This window comes from Gossypium hirsutum, chromosome D12 (assembly GCF_007990345.1).
Source record: "Gossypium hirsutum isolate 1008001.06 chromosome D12, Gossypium_hirsutum_v2.1, whole genome shotgun sequence".
Taxonomy (NCBI): Eukaryota; Viridiplantae; Streptophyta; class Magnoliopsida; order Malvales; family Malvaceae; genus Gossypium; species Gossypium hirsutum.
The window spans coordinates 58,206,178-58,230,246 of record NC_053448.1 but is presented as its reverse complement, the minus strand read 5'-3'; the positions used below and the strand labels follow the sequence as shown (position 1 = coordinate 58,230,246).

At 33.1% G+C, this 24,069-nt stretch overlaps 5 protein-coding genes and 1 non-coding gene across 11 annotated transcripts; 3 read left to right on the top strand and 3 right to left on the bottom strand.

Moving 5' to 3' along the window:
* The first annotated feature begins 71 nt into the window (after nt 1-71).
* LOC107946982 (uncharacterized) lies at nt 72-2,562 on the top strand. Its single transcript, XM_016881498.2, has 3 exons — nt 72-402; nt 973-1,088; nt 1,482-2,562. Exons 1-3 carry the CDS (start codon nt 292-294, stop codon nt 1,984-1,986), a joined length of 732 nt encoding a protein of 243 aa, XP_016736987.2. The 5' UTR covers nt 72-291; the 3' UTR covers nt 1,987-2,562.
* A 1,654-nt stretch (nt 2,563-4,216) lies between these two features.
* On the top strand, nt 4,217-5,800 carry LOC107946980 (growth-regulating factor 10). Of its 3 annotated transcripts, none has more exons than XR_001697035.2 (4): nt 4,324-4,649; nt 4,725-5,015; nt 5,099-5,538; nt 5,625-5,800. XR_001697035.2 is itself a non-coding variant. In XM_016881497.2 (3 exons), exons 1-3 carry the CDS (start codon nt 4,601-4,603, stop codon nt 5,485-5,487), a joined length of 729 nt encoding a protein of 242 aa, XP_016736986.1. In that variant the 5' UTR covers nt 4,217-4,600; the 3' UTR covers nt 5,488-5,800. The 3 variants fall into 3 exon arrangements, 1 of the variants encoding a protein (XP_016736986.1); XR_001697034.2 differs by having other exon boundaries at nt 5,099-5,542; XM_016881497.2 differs by having other exon boundaries at nt 4,217-4,649; nt 5,099-5,800.
* Nucleotides 5,801-7,802: 2,002 nt separating this feature from the next.
* On the bottom strand, nt 7,803-7,876 carry TRNAI-AAU (transfer RNA isoleucine (anticodon AAU)). Its single transcript has one exon. It is a non-coding gene; the product is annotated as a tRNA-Ile (tRNA).
* A 3,170-nt stretch (nt 7,877-11,046) lies between these two features.
* On the top strand, nt 11,047-12,880 carry LOC107946978 (probable sugar phosphate/phosphate translocator At1g12500). The gene has a single exon (XM_041107419.1). It carries the CDS (start codon nt 11,456-11,458, stop codon nt 12,530-12,532), a length of 1,077 nt encoding a protein of 358 aa, XP_040963353.1. The 5' UTR covers nt 11,047-11,455; the 3' UTR covers nt 12,533-12,880.
* A 2,316-nt stretch (nt 12,881-15,196) lies between these two features.
* On the bottom strand, nt 15,197-16,185 carry LOC107944560 (blue copper protein 1a). The gene is made up of 2 exons (XM_016878377.2): nt 15,795-16,185; nt 15,197-15,695 (listed from the first exon to the last, which is right to left on the bottom strand). The coding sequence occupies exons 1-2, from the start codon at nt 15,958-15,960 to the stop codon at nt 15,361-15,363; spliced, it is 501 nt and encodes a 166-aa protein (XP_016733866.1). The 5' UTR covers nt 15,961-16,185; the 3' UTR covers nt 15,197-15,360.
* A 1,709-nt stretch (nt 16,186-17,894) lies between these two features.
* On the bottom strand, nt 17,895-22,932 carry LOC107946976 (protein TPX2). Of its 4 annotated transcripts, none has more exons than XR_005921942.1 (18): nt 22,075-22,864; nt 21,732-21,884; nt 21,316-21,402; nt 21,034-21,181; nt 20,724-20,832; nt 20,251-20,301; nt 20,059-20,156; nt 19,893-19,968; nt 19,742-19,804; nt 19,516-19,602; nt 19,384-19,442; nt 19,111-19,189; nt 18,961-19,026; nt 18,809-18,871; nt 18,565-18,651; nt 18,434-18,468; nt 18,285-18,360; nt 17,895-18,199 (listed from the first exon to the last, which is right to left on the bottom strand). XR_005921942.1 is itself a non-coding variant. In XM_016881492.2 (18 exons), the coding sequence occupies exons 1-17, from the start codon at nt 22,256-22,258 to the stop codon at nt 18,316-18,318; spliced, it is 1,500 nt and encodes a 499-aa protein (XP_016736981.2). In that variant the 5' UTR covers nt 22,259-22,932; the 3' UTR covers nt 17,895-18,188; nt 18,285-18,315. The 4 variants fall into 4 exon arrangements, 2 of the variants coding, with proteins under 2 accessions (XP_016736981.2, XP_016736982.2); XR_005921941.1 differs by having other exon boundaries at nt 17,895-18,188; XM_016881492.2 differs by having other exon boundaries at nt 17,895-18,188; nt 18,434-18,478; nt 22,075-22,932.
* Between the last annotated feature and the right edge of the window lie 1,137 nt (nt 22,933-24,069).

Genomic DNA, 24,069 nt, shown 5'->3' with positions numbered 1-24,069 from the left:
GGGTCTAAACTGAAATGGCCCAGTTTAATCCAGAAAAGAAATCCCATTTCGCAATTCCCAAAAAGTGTCTAAATTTTTAATTTTACTGCTAATAATTGCTTATTATGAAACCACATGACTGCCGTAAACCAAAATCCCAATTGTAATTCGAAACAAATTGAACTTCCTTGATCCGTGTAAAACCCTAAAAACGCACAAAATTTTAGTACAACGTTCTTCCCCTTTCCCTGTTAATAGAAACATAAAAGAGAAAGGTATTTTTTTTCCAGCAGATTGAATGCAAAGCAACCGATGGGAGAAGAAAACAAGAAGATTAGGAAAGAAGAGGTAATTGCAAAGCTCAAGGACGATGGTGATTTCGACAAGCTCCGTCTCAAAATCATCCGCAAGCTCAAGGACAACGTACGTTCTTCCTTCTTCTTTTTTTTAATCACCAATATTATCTACTTTTTTTAGCTTCTATATATTTTTTTCTAGGATTAAGGTAAAAGTTTTAGAATGCTGAACTTTTGGGTAACCTGGAAATCATGGATGCTTGTTGTCTGTGATTGTTTACTTGAATGGGTTTTGTCTTGATTTTGAGTTTTGGGTATTTTCATGGAATTTAATTTGATTATTATATCTGGGTATAATTTCTTAATTTCAAATTCAAGGCCATGTTTGATTAAGCTGCTTTGCTGCTATAGATTGTTGACAAATGTGATTATTGTATATCGATTATCAGCCTATGCTTTTCGAAAACAAGCCAAACAGCTTGATTAAACTTGTTTAGATAAAAGCAGTTGTTCAGCTCGAGCTATGTATTTTATACTTGCTTTCTTTCCTAATGGATTCAAAGAATGACTCTGTCAACTCAAGAACTCGCCGAATGCAACCTTCGTATATTTATTACTTTAAATGAATATGAAGTAAATAGCGGCATTCTTACAGTGTCCCTTTATAATATGTTCTGAATAAAGCAATAAATTGCAGGAAGAATTACGCAACAACATCATTTCAGCTGTGAAGCAGTCGGCAGCACTTAACCGTCCTGGCGCTGAAAACATGAAAGTAAGGCAACTATCAGATGCCATACATGATGAGGTTGGGTAAGTGGACCTTGTTGTCAAAGTTATTTATGACTTTAAGCTTAAGAATTTCATTTATATGTGTATATATGCATATAAGAGTGAAAATTAAGAATCCATATTGTGTTCCCGAATAAAATGCTTGCATCTTTCTTTATGGTGTGTTTTATTTATGCGAAATCTGGTTATTAAAAATTTCAGCATTGGGGATAATAAGATACGAATATAAGTATAAATTGGGAGCAGTTTGTGAGAAGAATATCAACTCAGAGTTCCGTTAGCTATTCAAGAGTATGTTAGATTTTTCACTTAATCTTCACATATGCTTCACCAGCTATAAGTTCTTGTTGGTTGTTTCCATGTACTCAATAATGTTGATGTTAATTTGACACTTTAATTTTTTATAATGATTAGGAACAAAGTGATGGGCCAGATTTCAGATAGTCTCTGGGAAATAATAAGCTCGGAAGGTAGCATGAGAACTGAAATTACAGAAACGGTACAATCTGTTTATGATAAATTAGCTACACCTCAAGGGAAAGAAAAAGGTGAATCATCTGTCCATGAAATGGTACATGTTGAAAAGGAATCTGAGAGTAATGGTACCATTAAGGCCACAGCTAGAAGAGTCGATGAGACATTATCTGATGGTGATCCACAAGAACCACCAGGTTTCTCTATGTCAAATAATCGTCACAGCAGCCACTGTCAGCAATCTCACAAGGCTAAACAGCAGCTTCCTAGGCCTTATGATGGAGCTTTGAAGAACTGTAAGGAAGAGCCCAGTCACTCACAGGAGGGGCAGGAACAAGATGATGTTGATGTTTGTGTGCCACCTGGCTTTTCTGTAGATATTGATCAGAAGCATCCGTGTGATGTCAGTGATGATGACCCTGATGTGCCTCCTGGATTTGGTTGATGAGAGTAAACTTGCAAGTTGTTTCCCACAGCAATCGTGATGTAAATGTTGCACTATAAATGGATCAGTCGTGAACTACTGAGACGGTATACCTTTTTCTCTGCTCTAAGGGCCTCTCCTTTCTGTTTTCAGTCGGGGAGGGAGCCTTTTATCTGCTAATTGTGATAACCCGATTCCATATTCCTTTTTGATAATTTTTTCTATGCTAGCATTCTTGAGAATCAGCAAGGGGTTACTAATATTGTAAGAGGCTGTTTTACAAAAATAACCATTCTTATCGTCATCTGTTGGTTTTCACTAGTTCCTAATCTCTGTTGCTTTATTTCTTTGTTACTAATAACTGATTTATTGGAGCTTTTGAAAATGCACAAGGTAGGGATGTGAAAATTGAAACTGTATGTACCTCTTATTTGAACGACTTTCTAAACTTTGTATCAATTCTGTATCTCCCCTTTTTTGGAGAAATTTACCTTAATTCCAGCAGCAAACAGGCTGATTTTCCAATGTTTCTATTTCATATAAATGCACTTTGTAGGACTTCTTTGGCACATGAAATGACCATATTAATTCTTTTCATGGATTTTTCTCTCAAACCTTTCTGCTTATTGTTGTTGTTGATCTTCTGATAGACATTATTACCATTTAAATTTTTTAAGCAACTTCATTATCAAGTATTGATTTTGAGTTTAGAAAAGCAAAGATACTCCACATCTATAACTGGATATAATTGATGAGCGTTAGATATAGGTATGTATTTGACATACCCTTGAGTGAATTCACCAATTTTATATTCTGATTCTGCTCAAGTAAATGTCATTAAGTTACCTTAAGCAAAAGATGAATTTGCCTCACCAACATTTGTCAAAGTCCTTGTGCATATTTGAGATGGTCTTAATTTGACAGAAAATGAAGTATAATTTAACTCTCTTTGCGGTTTACTTGGCTTTTCTTAGCACTTGGCTGATCTATGTGCAGGCATTCCAATATATAATATAGAATTCACCTTGAGGCTTTATTCTAACAGCCATCCTGTCTGTAGAAAATCTCTCTTAAGCTATAATGAACAAAAAAATTGAAGAAAAAATCCGTTCATATGATCATTTCTACAAAAGAAATTATAATCCAATTGTTGCACATCAAAGTTACCAAAAAACAACCTTCCAATTCTCCATTTGATAAGTTGCACAGTAATGGGTCTCTGCTCCATGCTAAAAGCAATCCAATTCTTGCAGAATGCTTGAAAAACAAACAAAACGGTAAAAGTATTAAAGAAACCATTATATTAGGAGTTGCATTGTATTTTGCTCTCTCCACTCAAAAATGGGTAAATTACTCCTTATACATTAGATCAAAAAGTAAATTAGTCTTTTTATTAAAAAAAATTATCCATTTTTGCAGTTAAAATTTTTTTCTCTTAGTTACGTTAATTTTTAACAATACAAATGAATGGAAATTTTAACATAAAAGATTAAATTGCTTTTTAATCTAATATAAAAAGACTAATTTGATCATATTTTGAGTGGAGGTGGTAAAATGCAATCGGACCATATTTTAACATAAAGGTTTCCATTATACTTTTACCCAGGGAAAGCAGATATAATACAACCAAACAATATGAAAATGGTGATTTAAAGCAAAAATACAATTAAGTTTGAAATGGTGTCATGGTGTAGTTGGTTATCACTTCTGTCCAGCACACTGAAGGTCTCCGGTTCGAGTCCGGGCGACTTCATTTACAATTTGTTTTTGACTGAGTTTTGACCGTTGGTATATTATCTAAACAAATAAGCAAAGCAATAGGCAGCTGACACAAGTATAACAATGCTAAAAAAAAAACACCTAGAAGTTTGAGTATTGAAAGCTCCAATTCAATGTTATCTTTTAGTTGGGCTTCTTAATTTGCGTACGCCAGGAATGAAGTAATCAAATCCAAGTCGAAACCGTAACTGTTGACCAAATCCTACTCATTCATCACTCTCTTCCCTCCCAGCAGCTCATATCATCAAAATTTAACTCACTCACGTCTTCTACTTAAGCATATCTGCTGTTTAATGAAAATGAAACTGTTGCTTGTTCCTAAGTGGCAAATAAGCAAATCAGGCCAAAAAGAAAACTCTGTCCTCCTTTGTCATATAATGGGGGTCCCAGATTCTAGTTGTCACGATTCATGACCTGACAGACGCGTTTGTGTCTGCAAACACCCTGCAGAGTTTCCTGACAATGTCAGAACACTTCACTCTCACTTTAATCTTTCTCTCTCGCTCTTTGTTTTTGCATAGAGACAAAGGATTCATAGAAAGACAACTGGGGCGTGCCTTGCTTGCTTGCTGTCATTGCTGCATTTGTCAGGTTTTAAAACAACACGGTAAGAATTTTTTTTTTCTTTTTTTTGTGAAACCCATTTAAGAAGATACCTCCCCCACCCATCCTCATTTAAACTGTTAGGGAACTAAAAAATTTTCTGACCTGAAAAAAAAAAATCTATTCTTACTGCTGCAACTTTCAGAGTGTGTGTAAATCTTTTAGGCCTTTTACTACTGTTAATCCAGTGTATGTTGCCAGTCCATACTGCATCTTCTTCTCTGCTTTTGACCCTCATACTGATTATCAAGAAATGGAACCTCAATACACACCTCTCAAGATTGCCCGTTTTGCAGACTTCGGTACACTCTTCTTTTTATACTCTCTCTCTCTTGACTATCATGCATTGGTAAACCTTTTATTTTCTTTTTTTGCAGGGATTGGACTTACAAACATGGAGAGTAATATGTTGAGTGGTGGAGAAGGGTCGCCTCCAATTGGGCTAGGTCTTGAGCTTGGACGTGGATCTGATCATAGACCAACTGGGTTCACAAAATCGTGTGGCTTCACTGTTTTTCAACTACAAGAACTGCAGCTTCAATCTCTTATCTACAAGTACATGGAAGCTGGTCTCCCTGTCCCTAATCATCTCCTTCTCCCTATATGGAAAAGTGTTGCTGGTTCTCTTGGTGGTCTCCATGCCAATCCTTATCAACTCTACTCTAACTGTAAACACTAAACACCCTTCTTTTTCTTGGTTCATAGATTAGATGAAATGATTTTTGTTTTTGCTTTGATGTTGTTGATTCAGATTTGGGTTCTGGACCATTGCACTTGGAGTATAAGAATGGGGTTGATCCAGAGCCAGGAAGATGTAGACGTACGGATGGGAAGAAATGGAGGTGCAGCAAAGAAGCAGTCCCAGACCATAAATACTGTGAGAGACACATGCATAGAGGCCGACAGCGTTCAAGAAAGCTTGTGGAAGCTTCTCAAGCTACCAGTAGTGGTAGTCGTATTATCAGCCATGGAAATGCTGGCACCAACCTCTCCATTTCTCTGCAACTTGATAACAGTAATACTAGCAGTAGTGGCAGCAGCAGCAATCTCTCTTCCGGCTTTATTGGTTTCTCCCCAAAGAGTGTTCTTCGTGGAAGTAACCCAAAATCTGAATCTTCAATACAATTTCAAGAAATTTAGAAGAAAAGAAAAAAAGAAAGGTTTAACAATGACAGATCTCTAACGTTTGATGTAGGTAAAGCCAAAAGCCTTTGGGAGAGGGTTTTTTTGTGTGTGTGTAATATTTGATATGTGATAAACATTAATGGTGTTTGTAGGTTTCTTGGGTTGCTTGGTGGTGAGTAGTGATGATGATGGGCTCCATTTCTGATGGAATTTGTAAGCTTGGAAACGTGACTATAGTTATGTTTCAACGTGCACCTTTTTTTTTTTTGGTCATCTGTTGCTCTTTTTCAATGCTGTGGTTAAATGACAATGAAATGCTAAACTTTTATATGGTTCATGTACTATTAACAACAATTACCATATGAGATATGAGCCCAGTTGTTATCATGATAAAGATAAATATAAAGGATTGTCACTTACAAAGGAACGCTTGAGTTGTAATAACTGATAGTCATACGTGGCAGAAAATGTATTTTTGAGACTTTAATTTCGTAAATTAGACTCGTAAATATTTACGAAGTTAGTTGTGTGGTTAATTAGGTTTTGGTTAGGTGGATCTTCATGAATTAAGAGTAATTAGGTAAAAAGACTAAATTGCATAAAAGGTGAAAGTTAAATTATAGATTAAAGAAAAAAACTAAAAGGACTAAAGAAGCAATTATGTCATATTCTTTAGATAATGATGAAATATCCTAAATTTTAAGTTAAAATACATATATTATTTAATTCTATGTTTAAATTATACAATCGCCAATTCAACATCCAACAATAATCCCGAACTCAAATGTGGTGATGTTTATCCTTTGTGTCGGCATGTACTTAGGGTGTCTAAATAATAGTCATTTTGTGGTTTGATTGTAAATGAGGTTATAAGTTTAATTTTGGTTGGTTTTATACATATAAATATGTGTTTGTTTTTGAAGCCATATTATGGCATGATAAATTGAACTAAATCTAGATAGGTGCATGTGAATTTAATTCTATGTTTAAGTGCTCATGAACTAGGCAAAATTGATTTGGATTTGATATGTTTATAATTTGGGTTAAAATGATGCTTTGATGACTTGTTTTGATAATATGAAATATTTGAAATTATGTCTGTTTGATCGGTAATGCTCTGAAACCCTATTCCGACGACGGATGTGGCCTAGGGGTGTCACATGAGTAAACACAATAATTGGAGACAATAGGATAGTTCAATTGACATTAATATTGTTATCAATGTAGGACGTGGTTTTGAGTGCGCTGAAGCGTATTATCCTCACTATAAGTAGTTCTAAAATAGTTTGCCAAAAAATATAGATATAATCAAAATTTATAATGAAATTATTTAAAAAAAAAAGAGTATACAAAATGAAAGACAGTGGAGTCCGTCCAAAGCTACAAGTTGGGCTCCTAATGACTACTGGAACATAACAAAAGCCCAACAGAGGCAGCACATGTGATATGGAGAGTTTTCCCGTGGCCATGCCATCTCTACCTCTAACTTGGCTTCAACCATCAAATTGACAGTTTGATACTTTGATATATCAACAAATAGAATGATATAGATTTAAGATATCCATGCATTTTTTCTCCCAAGAAAAGAAATATTCATGCATTTTAGTTACATTAATATTATTTTTACAATTTATTTAAAATAACGAAATTAAAATATATTCAAATCAGAATCACATGTGATGATACTTAAATTTAAAATAATTTGCTGAAGAATTTATACATAGTATATGTGCATGGTAAAATTTAAATTTGAGCACTCAAAATCTAACAACCTCTTCCTTTAATTTTTTTTTATGTTCTATTCGTGTCGAGTAATTTTGAATTAAATATTTAATTAGGGTTTAATGTGATGACATCAACTACTTAAATTAAATATTAGATACTCAAAATTGACCCAATTAAGAATAGTGCAAAATTTTTATTTAAAAAAATAAATTAGCATATTTAAAAAGAAAAACATTAGTTCATTTATTGTTGTCTCTATTTTTAAATTTTACATTGTGATTTTCAAGTAAGAAGAAATAGAATAAATGTTAAATAGAAATTTATTAAATTTGAAATTTTTGCTAAAATTTCGTTATTTTTGTGACTATAAATATTTTTCAAGCTTTATTTTCTATTTTTCCATAAAAAATAAAAAAATAAGATGAAAAATGTTTTAAAAAAATTTAAATATGAATAGTATTTGCGTGCGAGCAACAGTGTGTGGACCTTAGAAAGGAAAGGACCTCTAAATAAGGTACACGAAACTGTCCCCGTTAAATGATTGAAGGAGGTCAAATGGATGGAAAACGACGCCGTTTCTAGAAACGAAATAAAAAGAGATCTAGTGGCCCATGCAGGTCTCGAACCTGCGACCTTCGCGTTATTAGCACGACGCTCTAACCAACTGAGCTAATAGGCCATTGACATGACCCCGGAAAATAATCTCAAATTATTTCTTTTACTTTAACAACAAACAGTTTATTTTTATTTTGATATTATAAATGTCCGTTTTACCATTTATGTTTAGTATTCGTGGCTGCCTTCCTAACAATGTTGTCTCTAAAATTCGAACCTACATTATTCCCTTGAGAGTGTACCATTGCACGACAACTTTCTTTTTCTTTTTTTTTTATGAATTAACATAGGTTTAATTTAGGGTAAACTACACCTAAATGCACTAAACTATTAGTAAGTTTACGTTTTGGTCAATCAACTTCAAAAAGTTACAAAATGGCCATTAAACTATTTGAAAACGTCTTCAATAAGAAAAATTTATCATTGTACTAATTTAATTAATTTTAATATTATAGTATTAAATTGGCTAACACTAGGAGATAAAATTTTTTCAACAACTTATTTAATTGATTTTGATATTTTGAAATTGAAATTTTAAATATTAAAAAAAAAATTAGAACTTTTGACAATGGGGTAAACAGGTACAATATGAATTTTTTTTATACATTATTTTAGTTTATATTGCTTTTTTCACTTTAATTCTTAATGTCTTTTTACTCCTGATCAATACTTATTAATGAAGTAACTAAAATAAAAACAACTTAAATATTGAATGGTCAAAATAAAGATATAAATAAGATGTAGTGTACACCGCAAGTCGTTATAAAGATTTAACACTTTGATAACTAAATAAAAATAATTGATGAAATTACAAGAATTTCCTTTTAACCTACGTAATCTACCCAAAAATAACTACGTTTGTTTGGTGAAATTTATAAAATAAAATCGAATGATTCTTTCGGCTAAAGCATGAATCTAACCATTCATTAACCCTTTATTTATTTTTATTAAATTTAGTAATAAAATTATAAATTTCATCAATGTTGCTTTACACTTGGATTATTTTAATGAAATTTTAAGGATTTGTATATAATTATCACATTTTTAAGATAAGATTTGATCATGTACTTATCATAATTATCTATAAAAATAGAGGTGCGTGAAAGCTCCCTTCATTTCCTAAGTATACGGTTAAATAATATACATATATATATTATAATGTAAGTTAATTCTTGAATTTTATAATTGTTTGTCTAAATATTTTATTTTATTTTATTCAATGAACTATCAAGGATTAATTTGAATGAAAAAATTCTAATTTTAATATGAAAAATTAATTTGAAAAAGAAATTATAATTTTAATGTGAAAATAATTTCTAAATTCAAGGATTTCAATATAAATTAATTATCAAATTGAGAACTAAAAAATTATTTTAAACCCGTGATTAATATTACACGTTAAAAAAGCATCAATTTTACAAATTTTTGAAAATTGCATTTTTGAATGAATTTAGAAGTTATTTAAGTAGTTGATTGAGTATTAGTTCAATTGGTATGGATATTGTTGTCAATGGAAGAAGACGTGTGTTTGAATATGCTAAAGCGTTTATGTAAAAAACAAATATTGTTAGAATCTATAATTAAATTAATGAGAAAAAAAAGTTATTTAAGTATAATTTTAAAAAATATATAAAAGAATCCCTTAAGTAACTGGTGAAGCAAAAATTTACACGTGTAGCATCTTATTCATATGTTAGACATTTTGGTCATGTAAAATATTAAATACGAAACGATTATAGGACGACGATGTTTTAAAAAATAAAATCGTTTGTTTGACAAATTTTATGAATAAAATCGAAAGATTCTTTCGGCTAAACATGAGTCTATCCGTTCATCAACCCTTTTTATTTATTTTTAAAGATAAATATTAAAATTATATATGAATATTGATTTAGTGTTTAATATTATATATAAATTTTGATTTGTACGTTTTTATACATAAATTTGTAATTTGATTTAATTTTTACAAATTACTAATAATATTATTAAATTAATGTCATTTTACGTTGATATATTACATATAAAAACAACTGTATTAAATATAGTATGAAAATAAATGTATATATTTTTTAATATGGACAATTAAATTAAAATCAAAGTTTCATGTGTATAGTTGCACAAAAGCAAAGTCCACGTATCAAAATTGTACATTAAACCAAAGTTCATATATAAATTTGATATTTATCCCTTTATTTTATTAAATACAGTAATAAAATTATAAAATTTGTTGCTACCTTAAGTTGCTTCATTGCTTAAAATGAAAATTGTAATGGAAGTGTTAGACTGCAATGGTCATTACACTTGGCACTGCACTGTCAACACTGTGTAAACAAAAACTCAAAGAACACCAATGTTTGTTTATGTAATTCGGTTTCCTTATGTCTGTGAAGCCTAACTCAGTGAGTAGTTCCACTATCTTTAATCAACAATACAACAAGTAATTCACGCACTACCACTATTCAAGTATAGAGATATCACATTTGTACTTAAAAAGACTAAAATACTCACCTCCAAATCTTCTCCTTGAGAACTTATGCAATAAACATTCAACAATGTTTATAATTCAGTTTGCACTCTCTCAAAAAAAAAATCTTCAATGAATAGATTCAAATGCACTCAATAAACTCTAATAAAACAACACATCCAAAGATTTTTTTCTTTAAATTACCAAATTAAATAAAGACAACTATTTGAACCACTCTCAACTCATTTTACCTCAACAAAATTTACTTAATTATTCATCGTTAAAACGTATAAAAAAACCTCTTGAATTACTGTTAGAAGAAAAAAATTACACGTGTAAGTATGATTATATTTTGCATTCTCTACTTAAAAAATAAATAAATAAAATCATGTGAGTTATTAAAAGGTAAACATATCATTTCTATGAATTTTTTTTATTAATTTATATTATTAAAAATTGGTATAACTGATAAAATAATTAAATAATTACACATTAGGTGTTATATATACTTCATATTAATGTACATGGGGTAAAATTTAATAATAAAAATGGGTAAAAATTTTGATAAAATGAACAGTTTGTTCGTTGATTTGATGTATGTGCCTACCTTTTTTATTTAGCAAATGAGCAAAATGTAATCTAACTATTAATACAAAAAAATTTATGATAGTTTTATCCATAAAAGACACACGGTGATAAAGTAGCAAACCATTGTTGACTGTCGAAGTAAAAGAAAGGAAGGTAAAAAGAATAAAAGGAGTAGTTAAAATGTTAAATAGTATTAGTAATTTCTGGAGTAAATATAAAAAGAAAGAAGAAAATTTGGTCAGAGTTGAGATTCAGACCAGCGTGTTGCTTGCTGGCGAATCCACTACCGACAGTCCCACCAACACTAAAACTCCCTTTCACTAGGAAATTGAATCGGACAACACCACTGTTTTATTTTATTCGTCTAATCCAACGCTTCCCATTACTCCATTTTCTCAAATCTAAATCTCCACCTTCAGATTAGATCACTCTTACTGCACATATCCTCTTCTCTTTACCCTTTCAGATCTAGCCAACCACACAAAAACAAGCCCAAAAGTTCCTCTCTCTGCTTCTCGTTCTCTGAAATTTCAAAAAAATCAAAATTTTTGGGCTTGAAAGTTAATCTTTACTGTCATCCAAAACAGCCAAATGGTGGAAGCGCAGACATGGACCACAAGAAGAATGAGCAATCCAAGGTTGGACTCAACGGCTACCGCCGACCACGAAGTTTTGGATATTCCAGTGACTCCAACGGCTGATGTCAGGAACAGCATCTACAACGTTGGATCCCATCTCTCTCCTAACCTTTTAACGGCGCTGATCATTGCTTCGTGGTTCATGTCCAACATCGGAGTCCTCATACTTAACAAGTATCTCTTAAGCTTCTATGGCTACCGTTACCCGATCTTCCTCACCATGCTTCACATGATCTCCTGTGCTTGTTACAGTTACGCTGCCATAAACTTTCTGGAAATAGTTCCAAGGCAACACATTTTATCGAGGAAGCAGTTCCTCAAGATCTTTGCTTTGAGTGTCATTTTTTGTTTCTCCGTCGTGTGTGGGAACACTTCTTTGAGGTACATTCCGGTATCGTTTAACCAAGCTATTGGCGCCACGACACCTTTCTTCACCGCCATTTTCGCTTTCTTAATCACTTGCAAGAAGGAATCCGGTGAGGTTTATTTCGCGCTTTTGCCTGTGGTGTTTGGAATTGTTTTGGCTAGTAACAGTGAGCCCTTGTTTAACCTCTTTGGCTTCTTGGTTTGCATCGGTTCCACTGCTGGCCGTGCTTTGAAATCTGTCGTTCAAGGAATCTTATTAACCAGTGAAGCTGAAAAGTTACATTCCATGAACTTATTGTTGTACATGGCACCTATGGCAGCCATGATTTTGTTACCATTCACTCTATACATCGAAGGGAACGTTGCGAGAATCACATTAGAGAAAGCTAGGAGTGATTCTTTCATTGTTTTCTTGTTGCTTGGGAATGCTACGGTGGCCTATTTGGTGAATTTGGCAAATTTCTTGGTCACCAAACATACAAGTGCACTTACATTGCAGGTGCTGGGCAATGCCAAAGCTGCTCTAGCAGCATTCGTGTCGGTTATGATCTTCAGGAATCCGGTGACCGTGATGGGGATGACTGGATTCGCTGTTACAGTAATGGGAGTGGTGCTTTACAGTGAGGCAAAGAAGAGATCAAAGTTACAACTCACAACGCATTGATAAGATTAAAAGAAAAAAAGAAGAAGATAAGATTGGATGGGATGGGATTCATTTTGATTGTCACAATTTTTTTTCCTCTTTTTTATTATTCACTACAATTCCTTGCTTTTAATTTTTGTTAAACTTTTGATTAGATTTAATGGAGGGAAATAATCAAAGAAGAGAATTTGGATAAGAAAGAAAACTGTGATTGGATTGTATAGGAACGATCGAGGGAAAAAGGGTTAAATGCTCTTTGTTTTCATTTTATTTTCCCTTTTTGTTTTTGGGGTGGTTTAAGAGAATAAAATTCTCTCTTTCACTTTTCCCCTGTTTGTAATTTTATATAATATGCTTCTGCTGCTTTAATATGGAGTGCTGCTGATAAAGACTCAAATTCAGATATTCGTTTATTATGTTTTATGGCTGAGAAACAAAGTTTTCCCACTACAATATGTTGGGTATATCTTGCTGTTGCATTATTCGAACTTGGTTCAGTTAGCAAATGTTGAGTCCTTGGGTGTTGAGTACTTAAGTTCGAAATTTATAATGTGTGATTATACGCATAGGTCTCTAAGTCTTGTTTTGTATGAAAGTTTTAGTTCAGTTAGTCTCAATTAGTTAGCTTTAGTTTGGGCTGTATCAATTCTTAGCTTCATATGTTGTAATAATTTGACACTATTTGATGGTTACTCGGATGATCTATTTATATGCATGATTAATATTTTTTTCAGGGTGCATTTTCATATGTTAAATAGAATTGTGGTCTAAAATTTAATGGTTTTAAGTTTTAAAATTGATGGACAATGAATCAACCTTTAGGACTATTTCTTGATAACCTTTGAGGTCATTGACGCCATTCATTTACTTTAAATGCTAGGTACTTGGAATAGTCCTAGATAGGCGTTTTCATTGTCCAACATGCTGTATGTTAACTTTGATTGTAAAGCCTTTTTCTTTTCCCTGAGTGATCGAGCTTTCACTTTAGCCAACGTTTTCAAATCAATGTGAATTCATTTAGTCTTATCGTGAAATTCCATGGAACAGGTGTCTGTCCATCAACTTCAGCTACAAAATGATCAAATATTTCTGCACCCTGTCCTGTTTAACTTGGTATGCATGTGTCTAGTAGTTTAAGCTTGATGTGGCTTGATTGTGACGGTTTCCAATCAGCAACTTGCACCGAGGGACATAGGGCTTTTCAAAGTTGCGGTGGTGGTTAGAATTTTACTCTCGGAGTGACTTTAGCTTTAAATTTTGTTTGTGTTGGAGTCGTATTAATACATGGCCTGTCTCAGTCGATTTTGGATGTCAGTTAAAGGCAATTCAAGAAAACGTGGCCTGCTTCCGTTTGTTTTAATTACTTAGCCTTCCTTGCAATCAATATAAGAAGTTTAATATAAGAAATTTAACCAACATTTTCAGATTTATCCCTAGATTAAGTGGCAAGATTATCGATTTGTTTAATTTAATTAATTTTTAGAGAAAATATATTTAATCACTAATTTAATCCATTTTTAGCTCGGTTTCATCTATTTAGCCAATCTAACTCTTTCAAACAAATCCATCTAGCCGATGCTTGTTTGAAAAAACATTGAATCTAACCTATGATTCCACTTTCATCTTTCATTAAATGTTTTGGATTTCCATTCTGACAGCACCGCAAATTGTACCATATTATTATTTGTTTGTCTGGTGTTGTAAGGGTGACCACGTTTACGTCTTTACTTACTGGTTGTTGGATCCCAGTTTACAACAACACATTCTAAAAACAGGAGGTTTGAACTACAAAATTAAACCCAATCTTGGATGAGACGGTAACAGTGTGGGGGCTCCCTTTGCCATACAACAATGGAGCATGTGAGTGTGATCTGAAGGATGACAGTCACGTTCGAGAATGAACTTTAAACCAGAATAAAAAAAATGTCCACCTTTTTTTTATTGTTGGAGGAGAGTGCGGGAAATGGAGATGGTTTAGGAAATTGGATGAATAAAGCCCTCTCCTCACGCGGTTGGTTCTAAACTCTTTCTCAAATTTAGCTGCTATTCAATACCTTTCTCTTTTGTCTATCACCTTAGTATTTGAGCCCATTGTGTTTTTTTTGAGGGCAAACTACTTATCCAACTATTATTAAATTTCTTTTTTATTATCAAAAGTTATCATTTAATTATTTAATTATTTAATTTTATCTTTAGTCACCATGATAGCTTTTAAAATAGGCATAATAGTAATTTTATCCTTCAACATTTATATATTGTCTCAATTTAGTCTTGATTCTAAAAAATCTAACTCTCAACATTTTTACGTTGTGTAATTTGGTCTTTTTTGCAGTTTTGATTTTCTTTGTTAATGTTAAAGGTTAAAAGTTTTTAGAATCAAAACTAAATTGATTGGTGATTAATTAATACTCGAAACATGATTACCGAACCACGTTAAATCATGTTAAATCATTACGTTAGACAAAAAAACGTGATTCAATTATAATCATGTTAGACAAAGAAACAATTACCGAATCACGTTAAATTAATCATGTTATAATCTTATCATGAATTCGGTAATTTATCCTTTACTGTTAGTGTTCAATTAATCACGTGTTTTAATTTCTTGATCATGAAATTCAACATGATTGGTGCAATTCCACCAACGGATAAATTGGTATTCCACCATTATTAATTTTTCCCTTGAAGATGGAAATTATGAGATGGGATTTGGTAAGTACTGTCATAAGCCTTAAAGAAACGATCACAAATCAATTCTCTTAAAAAAAAAACAAAGTAGGGAATTTAAAAACACGAATACTCAACAACAGTTTAACCTAGGAATATGAATGTAGAAGACCATTGAACCATCAAACAAAGACCAACCCAATGAAGCTAACCATGACAGCAATCCATCCATAAAAGCTAAACGCCACATTTGGTGTTGCAGCAGATGGTGACGTTGGTGAACCGGGAGCGGTAGCCGGAGATCCCACTTGAGCAAGCACGGTTATGTTAAGCTTCATGTTCCGGGCTGCACAGTGGCCGGGTACACCACAGATGTACCATTTTCTTCCTGGAGTAGAAAGTGTGATCACATCGTTGCCAGTGGAGCGAACAATGTTGTTACTTGATGCTTGACATTGTTGGAACTCAATTCCACTAACACCAATCACATTGTGAACTCCTGCTCTATAATTGAACACTGCATGAAGAATTGTAATTGTTTAGATGTTTTCATCACTTTAAATGTATATATATGTATGATTTTTAGATTATAGATAGAGAGAGAAGGTTGGTTTACCAAGCTTATCTCCCACATGAAATTCCTTTCCAGCTGCCCAACTTTGGTAATCAAAGTCAAGACTCCATCCTTTCTCATCACCAACAGTAAACTCGGTGGCCAAACATGAAGGAACTGCAAAGAAAGCAACAATAGCTATGATGAAGAAGATGTTGGAAGAGGCCATTGTGGAGTAAGCAACTGTTCTTTAGTTTTCTTGATGGTGTGTTCTTTATATGGTCGCATTGAAGAGTTTCATAGGCAGACTATTTATAAGGTTTCTGATGCACATAGGCAGACTATTAATTTCGGTATATGTGAATTCGGCTAAGATCGGCACAGCCAAATGGCATGGAAGAGGGTACAAAAAGCTTCAAGAATCAAGCAGGTTTAGAATATTTAATTTCTTTAGAACTGTTCCTATAGTGGACTATTTCAAAATGGTTAACTGTAATTTCATGGTTTTCATTTGACACATTGCGAAAATGGCCTGCCATGTGTGTGAATATTAAACAAAGAGAGATTTGACTGGGTTGCAAATAAGAAAACTGAAGTTTATAATATGCTTTCTCATTCCTTATGCATATTTCAATTCTGAAATTTGTGAGACCCCTTTTTACATGCTGTAATTTGATATTGATAGTCTTATTTCCATTGCTCTGCCTTCCACCCTAGAAAAAGTTCAGATGAAGGGAGGAATGCATGTAGTGTTTATGGAACACCCATCAAATGAAATTGTTGGCAAGATTCAAACTGTGATGGTTGAAATGTGCTAACGAATATATAAAGAACTAAAGCCAAACCATGTTAATGCCTTCCAACTTTCAGTCCACAGTGTTAATATATTACATGTGTCATTAAGTTAAAAATATTATGCCTACATTTAAAACTCAATATATTAATTTTCATATCATATCAAAATTACCAAATCGTAGGGTTTGATACGATGGGAAGTAGTCATTTTTCTATTAGAAATTTAGTCAGTTAGAAAGTGAGTCCAACGTTTGGCAAGTCAAATTATATTTACTTTCTTTAAAATTTAATTTTTACTTTCTCATAACCATCGCAATGTGATTACCATGATAAAAGGTGAAAAAATTACTATTTTTCTATTACTTAACGGATTCTTCGCAAGTAAATTCCTTTTTCTAATTTTACTTTTTTTCCTAGCTAGAAATTTGATTTAGCACTTCTATTTATATAAATACTTAGTTTTTTTTTTGGAGAATATAGGTAGAATTGTTCCATTTAAGTCGTATGGCTTATGGTTTTACATTATTATGATTTAATTATTTTTAGTTTTGCTCAAAATAATATTTGAAATCAACTATTTTTTTTATATTTCTATGGGTTAGCTTTAGCTAAAATAAAACATGATTTCGAGTTTTTTTTTTTAATTTTCAAAATAAGTTTCATATATCCATGAATTTATATATGCCTTATTATATTTAAAAAATATAAGCAAGACAAATTTAAAACAATTTTACTTCTAATTAAAATTAAAATTTTAAAAATAATTTAAAAATTATCAATTAAATTTTATTATTAAATATTTAATCTAAATATTTGTTAAAAATAAAATTTATTTTAAAAATAAAATATGAGAATTATCCTTTATGTAATAAAGGTAAATTCGTAAATTATCATTACAATCCTAAAAAAGTATTTAGTGAAACAAATTATGTAATTTTCGTATGATTTTAATCAATACATTTTTATGTATATCAAACATTATAACTTATTCAACAATAACGTTTCACTGAAATCATAACATCAGAAAGCACTAAAACACTACCTACAGGTTTTATTTTTGGCCTTCTATCCAAATCTGTCCTTAAGAGTACGCAAGCAAGCGTGTTCCAGCAAGAACAAAATAAAAAATCAAGTATGCAAAACAGGTTCCTTGAGTTTTAAGCAAGGGGCTCTCATATCTATGTTATTCATGTCGAACCCTTTTTTCGTGCATTCCTTTTGCAGACAATGTCTCCTAATGGTCTCGCCACTGCTATAACAAATACAAGGCGAAGTGGCCCTTCAAAAATGCTTATGGTATAAAGCATGTGGACAAAGAATACAATGGAGAAAGTGACTGAAACAATGGCAGATTTGGGGCTGTACAGATATGTATAACATTTTCGTTGTATTATTATGCACTTGGTCAGTTGTGACCCAGAAGTATATGGAGCACGAAAGTACATCTAACAACCAGTTCCTTTAAATATAAACTTTCTAATGGATATTCCACAGATTCCATATACTGCAACAAGGGATAGAAAAACTATGTTGATGAGATCTATGCATTTGTCAAACTGTTAGATCCGTCAAAATTCTGAATCAACAGCAGCATATTAAGATGTCGACATGATGAGAAACCATTAGGGAGCGTGCCTTCACTTTCAGCGGATGCCCAAGCTCCTGTGTAATCTCTATGTAGAGTAATTTGTTCTTGAAAATCAACAATTAAGAAGGGAAGACGAAAGAGAGATTATTGTGTTAATGATCCCAACGTACCTTGTGCTCAATTGGTTACCAACTTCAGTGACTATTTCCCCCATAGAAGTGTTTTCTCTTTTGCCAAATATCTCATCTGTAAGAAAATGTCATTAGATGTACTACAAGATGGTGGGGAAGGAGGGAGAGGCAGAAATTACAACACTTACCTCGTTTTCTGGTTGGAAAGAAGTTAATCTATTTTCTTTTGAGCCCTTATACCAAAGAAGAACTATATGAATACCACACTAAGAAAGATTGAAAATTTATAAGTGCTAAACAGAAAATACAGTTGACATACCAGGATAACCTTTGTAGATGTGAAGGTAGGGCGAGAGGACGTCATCTGAGATCCATTGCTTGGCTGTAGCTCAGCTGTAAGAGATAGCTGCAGGCAAAATAGGCAGAAATAGAGTATTTAGAAAAGAAAAAAAATATCATGCAATCAATAAAACCCTGAAAAGATCAAACATTTTAAATGTTAATTAGAAATATAAAAGGATGTACACCAATTAAGCATAACTGAAAATCATATTCAGGTTTACCTTACTAAAAAGTTCAATGGGTGGATTTTGCGGAACCCTCTTCTCTGTATGGAAATTAAATTCCTGTTTGATAGACAAAGCACAATATCATCTCAAACAATTCAGCAAACAATCAGTGTGTATATGGAGAGGAAAGATATTCTATGCTATACCATTGGCACCGTGGTTTCCCTCTTGATATTTCGAAAAACACCAATATCACCTTTACTGGAAAATATCTGCAGAGGGAATTATATATTTATTGATACCTAGCTCAAGCATTTAAACAAACAATACATTGATGTAATTTGTTCTTTCTTTACCTTCCTATTTAAAGGACGAGCTTTGAAGTTGTACTTTTTGTCACAGACATCCTGGCTAGTGGCATCCATGAAACTAGGTCTAAGGATGCAAAAAAGAAAAAACCAGTGTCACTCCTTTATCAGATTCAATACGAACTTAAAACTAAGAAACACAAAGGGACCCACATACAAAAGAATTAGCACAAGAATAAATGTATGCTTGAATAGATACCTACATCGTATATTCTGCATAAAACTACAGTCTCTAGATAGTTGGATTTTAAAGCACTGTACCTTCTGGCTTCTCTAGTTTCATTGCCATTAGCAGAAATTATACAAGGTTTCTCAAACCCCTGCAAGAGCAAAAATTTTCCAGATATGAAAAAGCCTAAGTTAAGATGACAAATAAAAAAATCAGCAGCAAACCTTATCAACAGCATTTGTATGGGTTGAAGAGGAGAATACAGCTGATGAGAGATGCACTGCCCTTTCCTGTGTCTTCAGGTGAAATTCCTGAGGAGAAATAAGACAGCAATCTAAGCTACATATGGAGGACAAGCAACCTCGTTTTGGTAAAAAAATATTGCTTTCGATGCTTCTGCAAAATCCTATTAGTTCAGGAACAAGCAAGAAATTACTGTTCATCACTTACTTGAAACTCTGGCAACTTTGGAACACTCTTTTTTGGAAGAGGCAATGAAGGAGCCTCGAGAATCTGCAATTTTTAAACATATATTTGAGATCATAAGCACAACAAAATCAGATTTGAAGGATGTCCCTTTTGTAAAATCATAAGTACCAACTTTTCTATTCAATGGGCGTGCTTTGAATCTATGTGTGACAGATGTAACATGCTCTTCTTCTGTATCATTCTTAGGCCTGAAATGAAGACAATATCGCACCAGCAGCTTGTTAATAATACCTATACTTTACACCTCAACATGTAAAGAAACAGTGACCTGAACTAACCGAATTCTTTGAGCCCTGTGTGCTGTTTCAAGCTCAGGTTCCCTTGGAATGGTAAGCCTGAGCTTGGTATTGATGGCATTTCTATCTTTAGCTCCATCCTGCATAACCACAATGAAAATCTCAGAATATTTTAGACACAACACGGGTTAAGATCCAACTGCACTTCCAAAAACTAAACATAATTCAGTGTACCTTTTTAGGTGCCTTGTGGACCAAAGTGGTTTGCTGCTTCACCTCCTCAACCTGCCATGCAGAAAAAAAGTTAGCCCAAACCAGAAGCTTATTCAATAAACATGTAAACTGAACCATAATAGTAATAGAAATTAATGATAAATTTCAAATACCAACATCAGATCTAGTGTGGGAAAAATGAAGTTAGATGCCCACTAGGAGAACTGATCTATGCAACATCTAGTTTGCCTCTATTCTCAGTTTTAATTGGTTTGTTACTTCATATTATGAAAAACAAAACCCGTAGGAGGACCTTACGATTACATGCACTCATTTGAGTTGCCAACTTGCAAACATTAAAAGGCAAGGTTCCCATATAAAAACCACTTCATTATGATTTAAAACCAACACATTATACAAATAGCTGCCATGAGAAATCCTGCAAAGTATGAGCAACCATGGTGGGAGGAGGGGAATTTCACGAACTCATGTACCTTATGCAAGAGACCTCCCTCTAGCTTTTGCCTCTTGGCAGCTTGACTTTCAACCACAGAAGAATTACCTAGGCTTCTGTTACTGTTTAGAACCAGTAGCTTCTGAAATCTACAAAACAAAACCAAAATAGAAAAACCTTAATTTAAGGATCTAATATTGCTAAATAGGATATAAACTCAACAATATTCAAACTGAAAGCAGCCACTTCCAAGAGGTAAGATACTCTCTCTTTGTGAAATACAGGATTGTGAGAATGAGACTATGATCAAATTAGAAAAGAAAAGTCTGTTTGGCATTTCCATGACTTGCCTGGACGTAGCAACTTGAGTGGGTCGATTTTGTTTGGCTAACTGGCTAGCAGTAGGTTTCATAAGAGTTGAGCTCCTAGGCACAGGTTTTACACTCTTGGGTCTAGTTTTTAACTTATCACTGGGTAAATGATTGTAAGTTGTCAACCCTGGGAAGTGAACGAAAAAACTGAAGTGAGCAAAAGTATAGGAAGTAATGTTAAAAACAATCTTAATACTTGAAAGAAGGCAAAAATGACAATAATAAAGCTTGAAAACTACTTCGAATAAGCATCTTGGTCACCTGAAGTTAACTGGAATGGTTTATTCAGAGCATTTTGTAAAATTTTCTGTATATGGGCGGAGATCCCTCCCTTAGTTCCTTCATTTCCTGAAAAACAACAATGTCAGTCCAGCACAGTTTTCAGATTTTCCGAAGAAAATCATCCTTTTTTTTCTTTTTAACATTTTTCTTGGTGATCTATCCTCCCTTTTAATCAAGGGTTTAACCAAGAACTCTAGAAACACTCAAACACAAATGTTTCATATAATTGCCTGCAGAAGCACAAACTTGTCTCAGACTGCCTCTTCTTAACCGACTTCCACGGCTCTTTATTAATATAAGCTAAACTATATCATTCGGCCTTAAAATTTAAACAGAAAGCAAGTTCAAAGAAAGAAAAGCACCTCATATAAGATGCTAAATATGGTTAATTGTACCTTTGTTAATGGTACACACAGCTGAAAATCCCAACGCCATCATATTTTCCGGATCACTTTCATGTAATGTATTAGTATCTTCATCACATTTAGGAGATGTAGTAACATTTTCCAGGAGACTTTCCTCTCTTATAACTAACTTTGTCACAAAAGCTACAACCCAAAAGAAAGTAAAGAAACGACAATCATTGATATAATAACTCTATTTTTAAGAAAGAAATTTAAATATTTCTACGGCATGTTTTCTTTAATCAAACAAGAAGGAACGATAGTAATAATAACTGAAATAATAGTGAAAAATTCTTGCTTCAAGCAAACATTATTAAGCAAAAGAGAAACTGACGAGAAGGAGGATAACTTGGGGCCGACTCGAACCAAAGTTCAGCTTCTCTGGCCTCCACCGGCGACTCCTCGCTCGTGAAATCAAAGAATCTAGCCGCATCGAACTCGTAATTAAGATCGATCTCTCTCACGTCCAACACTGCCTCTATCTCCATCTCCATCTCCATCTCCATCTCTTCTTCCATCTCTCTTTACTTGTCTTTCTCTCTCCAAAACTTAATCCCTCTTCCTCACTCTACAATGCTGCTCTAACTTCACCTGAAACAACCAGAACCAAAGTCCGCCGCCATTTCCATCGAAAATTTGAAATTGATTTTCGCTTAGAAACCCTAGGAATCTTGGAAACGGCGAGTTTGAGTTGATAACGGCGATGACTACGGTTGAGCCAACTTAACTGTAGCATTCAAAGCAAAAAAAATGTTTATTTCATCAAAAGGGGGAAAAATAAGAAAACGAAGAACAAAGGACAACATCCATAGCGTAAGGTACAAGCTAGCGGAGCCAGACTCTGGCCCTGCGTTTTTTTCCTTTTTTTTTTTTTTTCTATAGCGCCGAGGTATTGTAACGATCCAAAATTTGAAATTATGGGCTTCTGAAGATTAATATAACAACAACAGAAACATAAGGCTGCTTATTAATTTTGACTAAAGTATCCCTAATGTTTTATGAAAATTTTGAGGGTGGAACGTTATGTTGAGCGATTGTGGGGAGAGGGTAAAAGAGTGAATTAGATTTGAATTTCTTTTTGTCTTTGAAGTGAGAAGCAGTACTATAGGGGTTCGAGCACAGCGGTTTCGGGTGGCGAGATCATGTCGAAGGGACTGAAATTTCGGCGCAGGTAGAATTTGCCACTGAGGTTTCAATGTAATTGCGAGATTACCCCTAACGGTTTTATTCGTTTGTCAGGTGGTGAAAGGATGGGAACTGGACAGAGTGAGGGCCCCCTTTAGATACGAATTCAAATCTGGAGGACTAAAGTTTAGAAGGGTAGAAAGGGTATTTAAAGATTCATGAGATAAGAGTCTAATCCATTTATTGTCCAGTTTAATATTATTGTCATAGAAGCTCGATTTGTTAAGATGAAAATATTGGAAGATGTAGTCTACACTATTTTAATATTCTTAAGGTTTTGAATGTTAATTCATTTAATTGTTCTTGGAGTATTTTAAAATTTTTAATGCTTTTAATAGTACTATTTCAAAAGATAAATAGTAATTTTTTTTAAAAAAAGTAAAAATTTATCAATTGAATAATAATAATAAAGTCAAATTTTAATATTGAAAATAAAAATGAAAGTCAAATTTATCAATGCCTCTAATTAATACATCAAACATTTATTCTTGATTTAGATAATTCCATGATAGATCTCTACATTTAAAAAATCCTAGACTTCATTAAGTTCGAGAGATACGATAACTAAAATATCTTTTGCAATAACACTCTGCCTTAACCTCTACCTCGAGAATGTTGGTTCGACCACAACCATTTTGCTTAGCTCAATCAACTTCATTGACATGTACACTTATGCCATAGGGATACCATAGATTTCTATTTCCTTTGCCTTGGCCTCTTAGGGTAGATTGGATCCACACTAAATTCCTCCTCAAAGCTTGCAATTTTGGACATTGGATTTGATTTATAGGAGCATCTCCTACTAGATAAATATATAGTTTACCGATATTTGTAAACCATTTCATATAAATTTTGGAAGTTGTAAAATTATCATCCTCAACCATTGAAACGAGAGATATTTGTCAAAGACAGTCGATTTAATGTGTGAAGTGCCTGATAAATCTAATGGTCCAATAACAATTACACTCTAAATATAAATCTATGAAATGATGATTATTTGTATTCTTTTGGATTTGTCTAATTCCTTTCTATCATCCTGAACTATTTATCATAGTCAGGCTGATGCCACTCAATGAAAGAAAAGCATATAACATGCACACATTAAAAACATAATTGTGCACATGTGACTCTCACAATAACAACG

What these genes read in the sequence shown, in the direction of transcription:
- LOC107946978 (XM_041107419.1), top strand. Translation starts at nt 11,456, where the DNA reads ATGGTGGAAGCGCAGACATGGACCACAAGAAGAATGAGCAATCCAAGG.
- LOC107944560 (XM_016878377.2), bottom strand. Translation starts at nt 15,960, where the DNA reads ATGGCCTCTTCCAACATCTTCTTCATCATAGCTATTGTTGCTTTCTTT. An exon ending in TCATGTGGGAGATAAGCTTG is followed by an intron (nt 15,696 to 15,794) that starts GTAAACCAACCT and finishes TTCTTCATGCAG; the next exon opens with TGTTCAATTATAGAGCAGGA.
- LOC107946982 (XM_016881498.2), top strand. Translation starts at nt 292, where the DNA reads ATGGGAGAAGAAAACAAGAAGATTAGGAAAGAAGAGGTAATTGCAAAG. An exon ending in TCCGCAAGCTCAAGGACAAC is followed by an intron (nt 403 to 972) that starts GTACGTTCTTCC and finishes AATAAATTGCAG; the next exon opens with GAAGAATTACGCAACAACAT. An exon ending in GCCATACATGATGAGGTTGG is followed by an intron (nt 1,089 to 1,481) that starts GTAAGTGGACCT and finishes TATAATGATTAG; the next exon opens with GAACAAAGTGATGGGCCAGA.
- LOC107946980 (XM_016881497.2), top strand. Translation starts at nt 4,601, where the DNA reads ATGGAACCTCAATACACACCTCTCAAGATTGCCCGTTTTGCAGACTTC. An exon ending in TGCCCGTTTTGCAGACTTCG is followed by an intron (nt 4,650 to 4,724) that starts GTACACTCTTCT and finishes CTTTTTTTGCAG; the next exon opens with GGATTGGACTTACAAACATG. An exon ending in TTATCAACTCTACTCTAACT is followed by an intron (nt 5,016 to 5,098) that starts GTAAACACTAAA and finishes TTGTTGATTCAG; the next exon opens with ATTTGGGTTCTGGACCATTG.
- LOC107946976 (XM_016881492.2), bottom strand. Translation starts at nt 22,258, where the DNA reads ATGGAAGAAGAGATGGAGATGGAGATGGAGATGGAGATAGAGGCAGTG. An exon ending in AGGGAGGTCTCTTGCATAAG is followed by an intron (nt 20,302 to 20,723) that starts GTACATGAGTTC and finishes TCTGCATGGCAG; the next exon opens with GTTGAGGAGGTGAAGCAGCA. An exon ending in CTCGTCCTTTAAATAGGAAG is followed by an intron (nt 19,027 to 19,110) that starts GTAAAGAAAGAA and finishes TTCCCTCTGCAG; the next exon opens with ATATTTTCCAGTAAAGGTGA.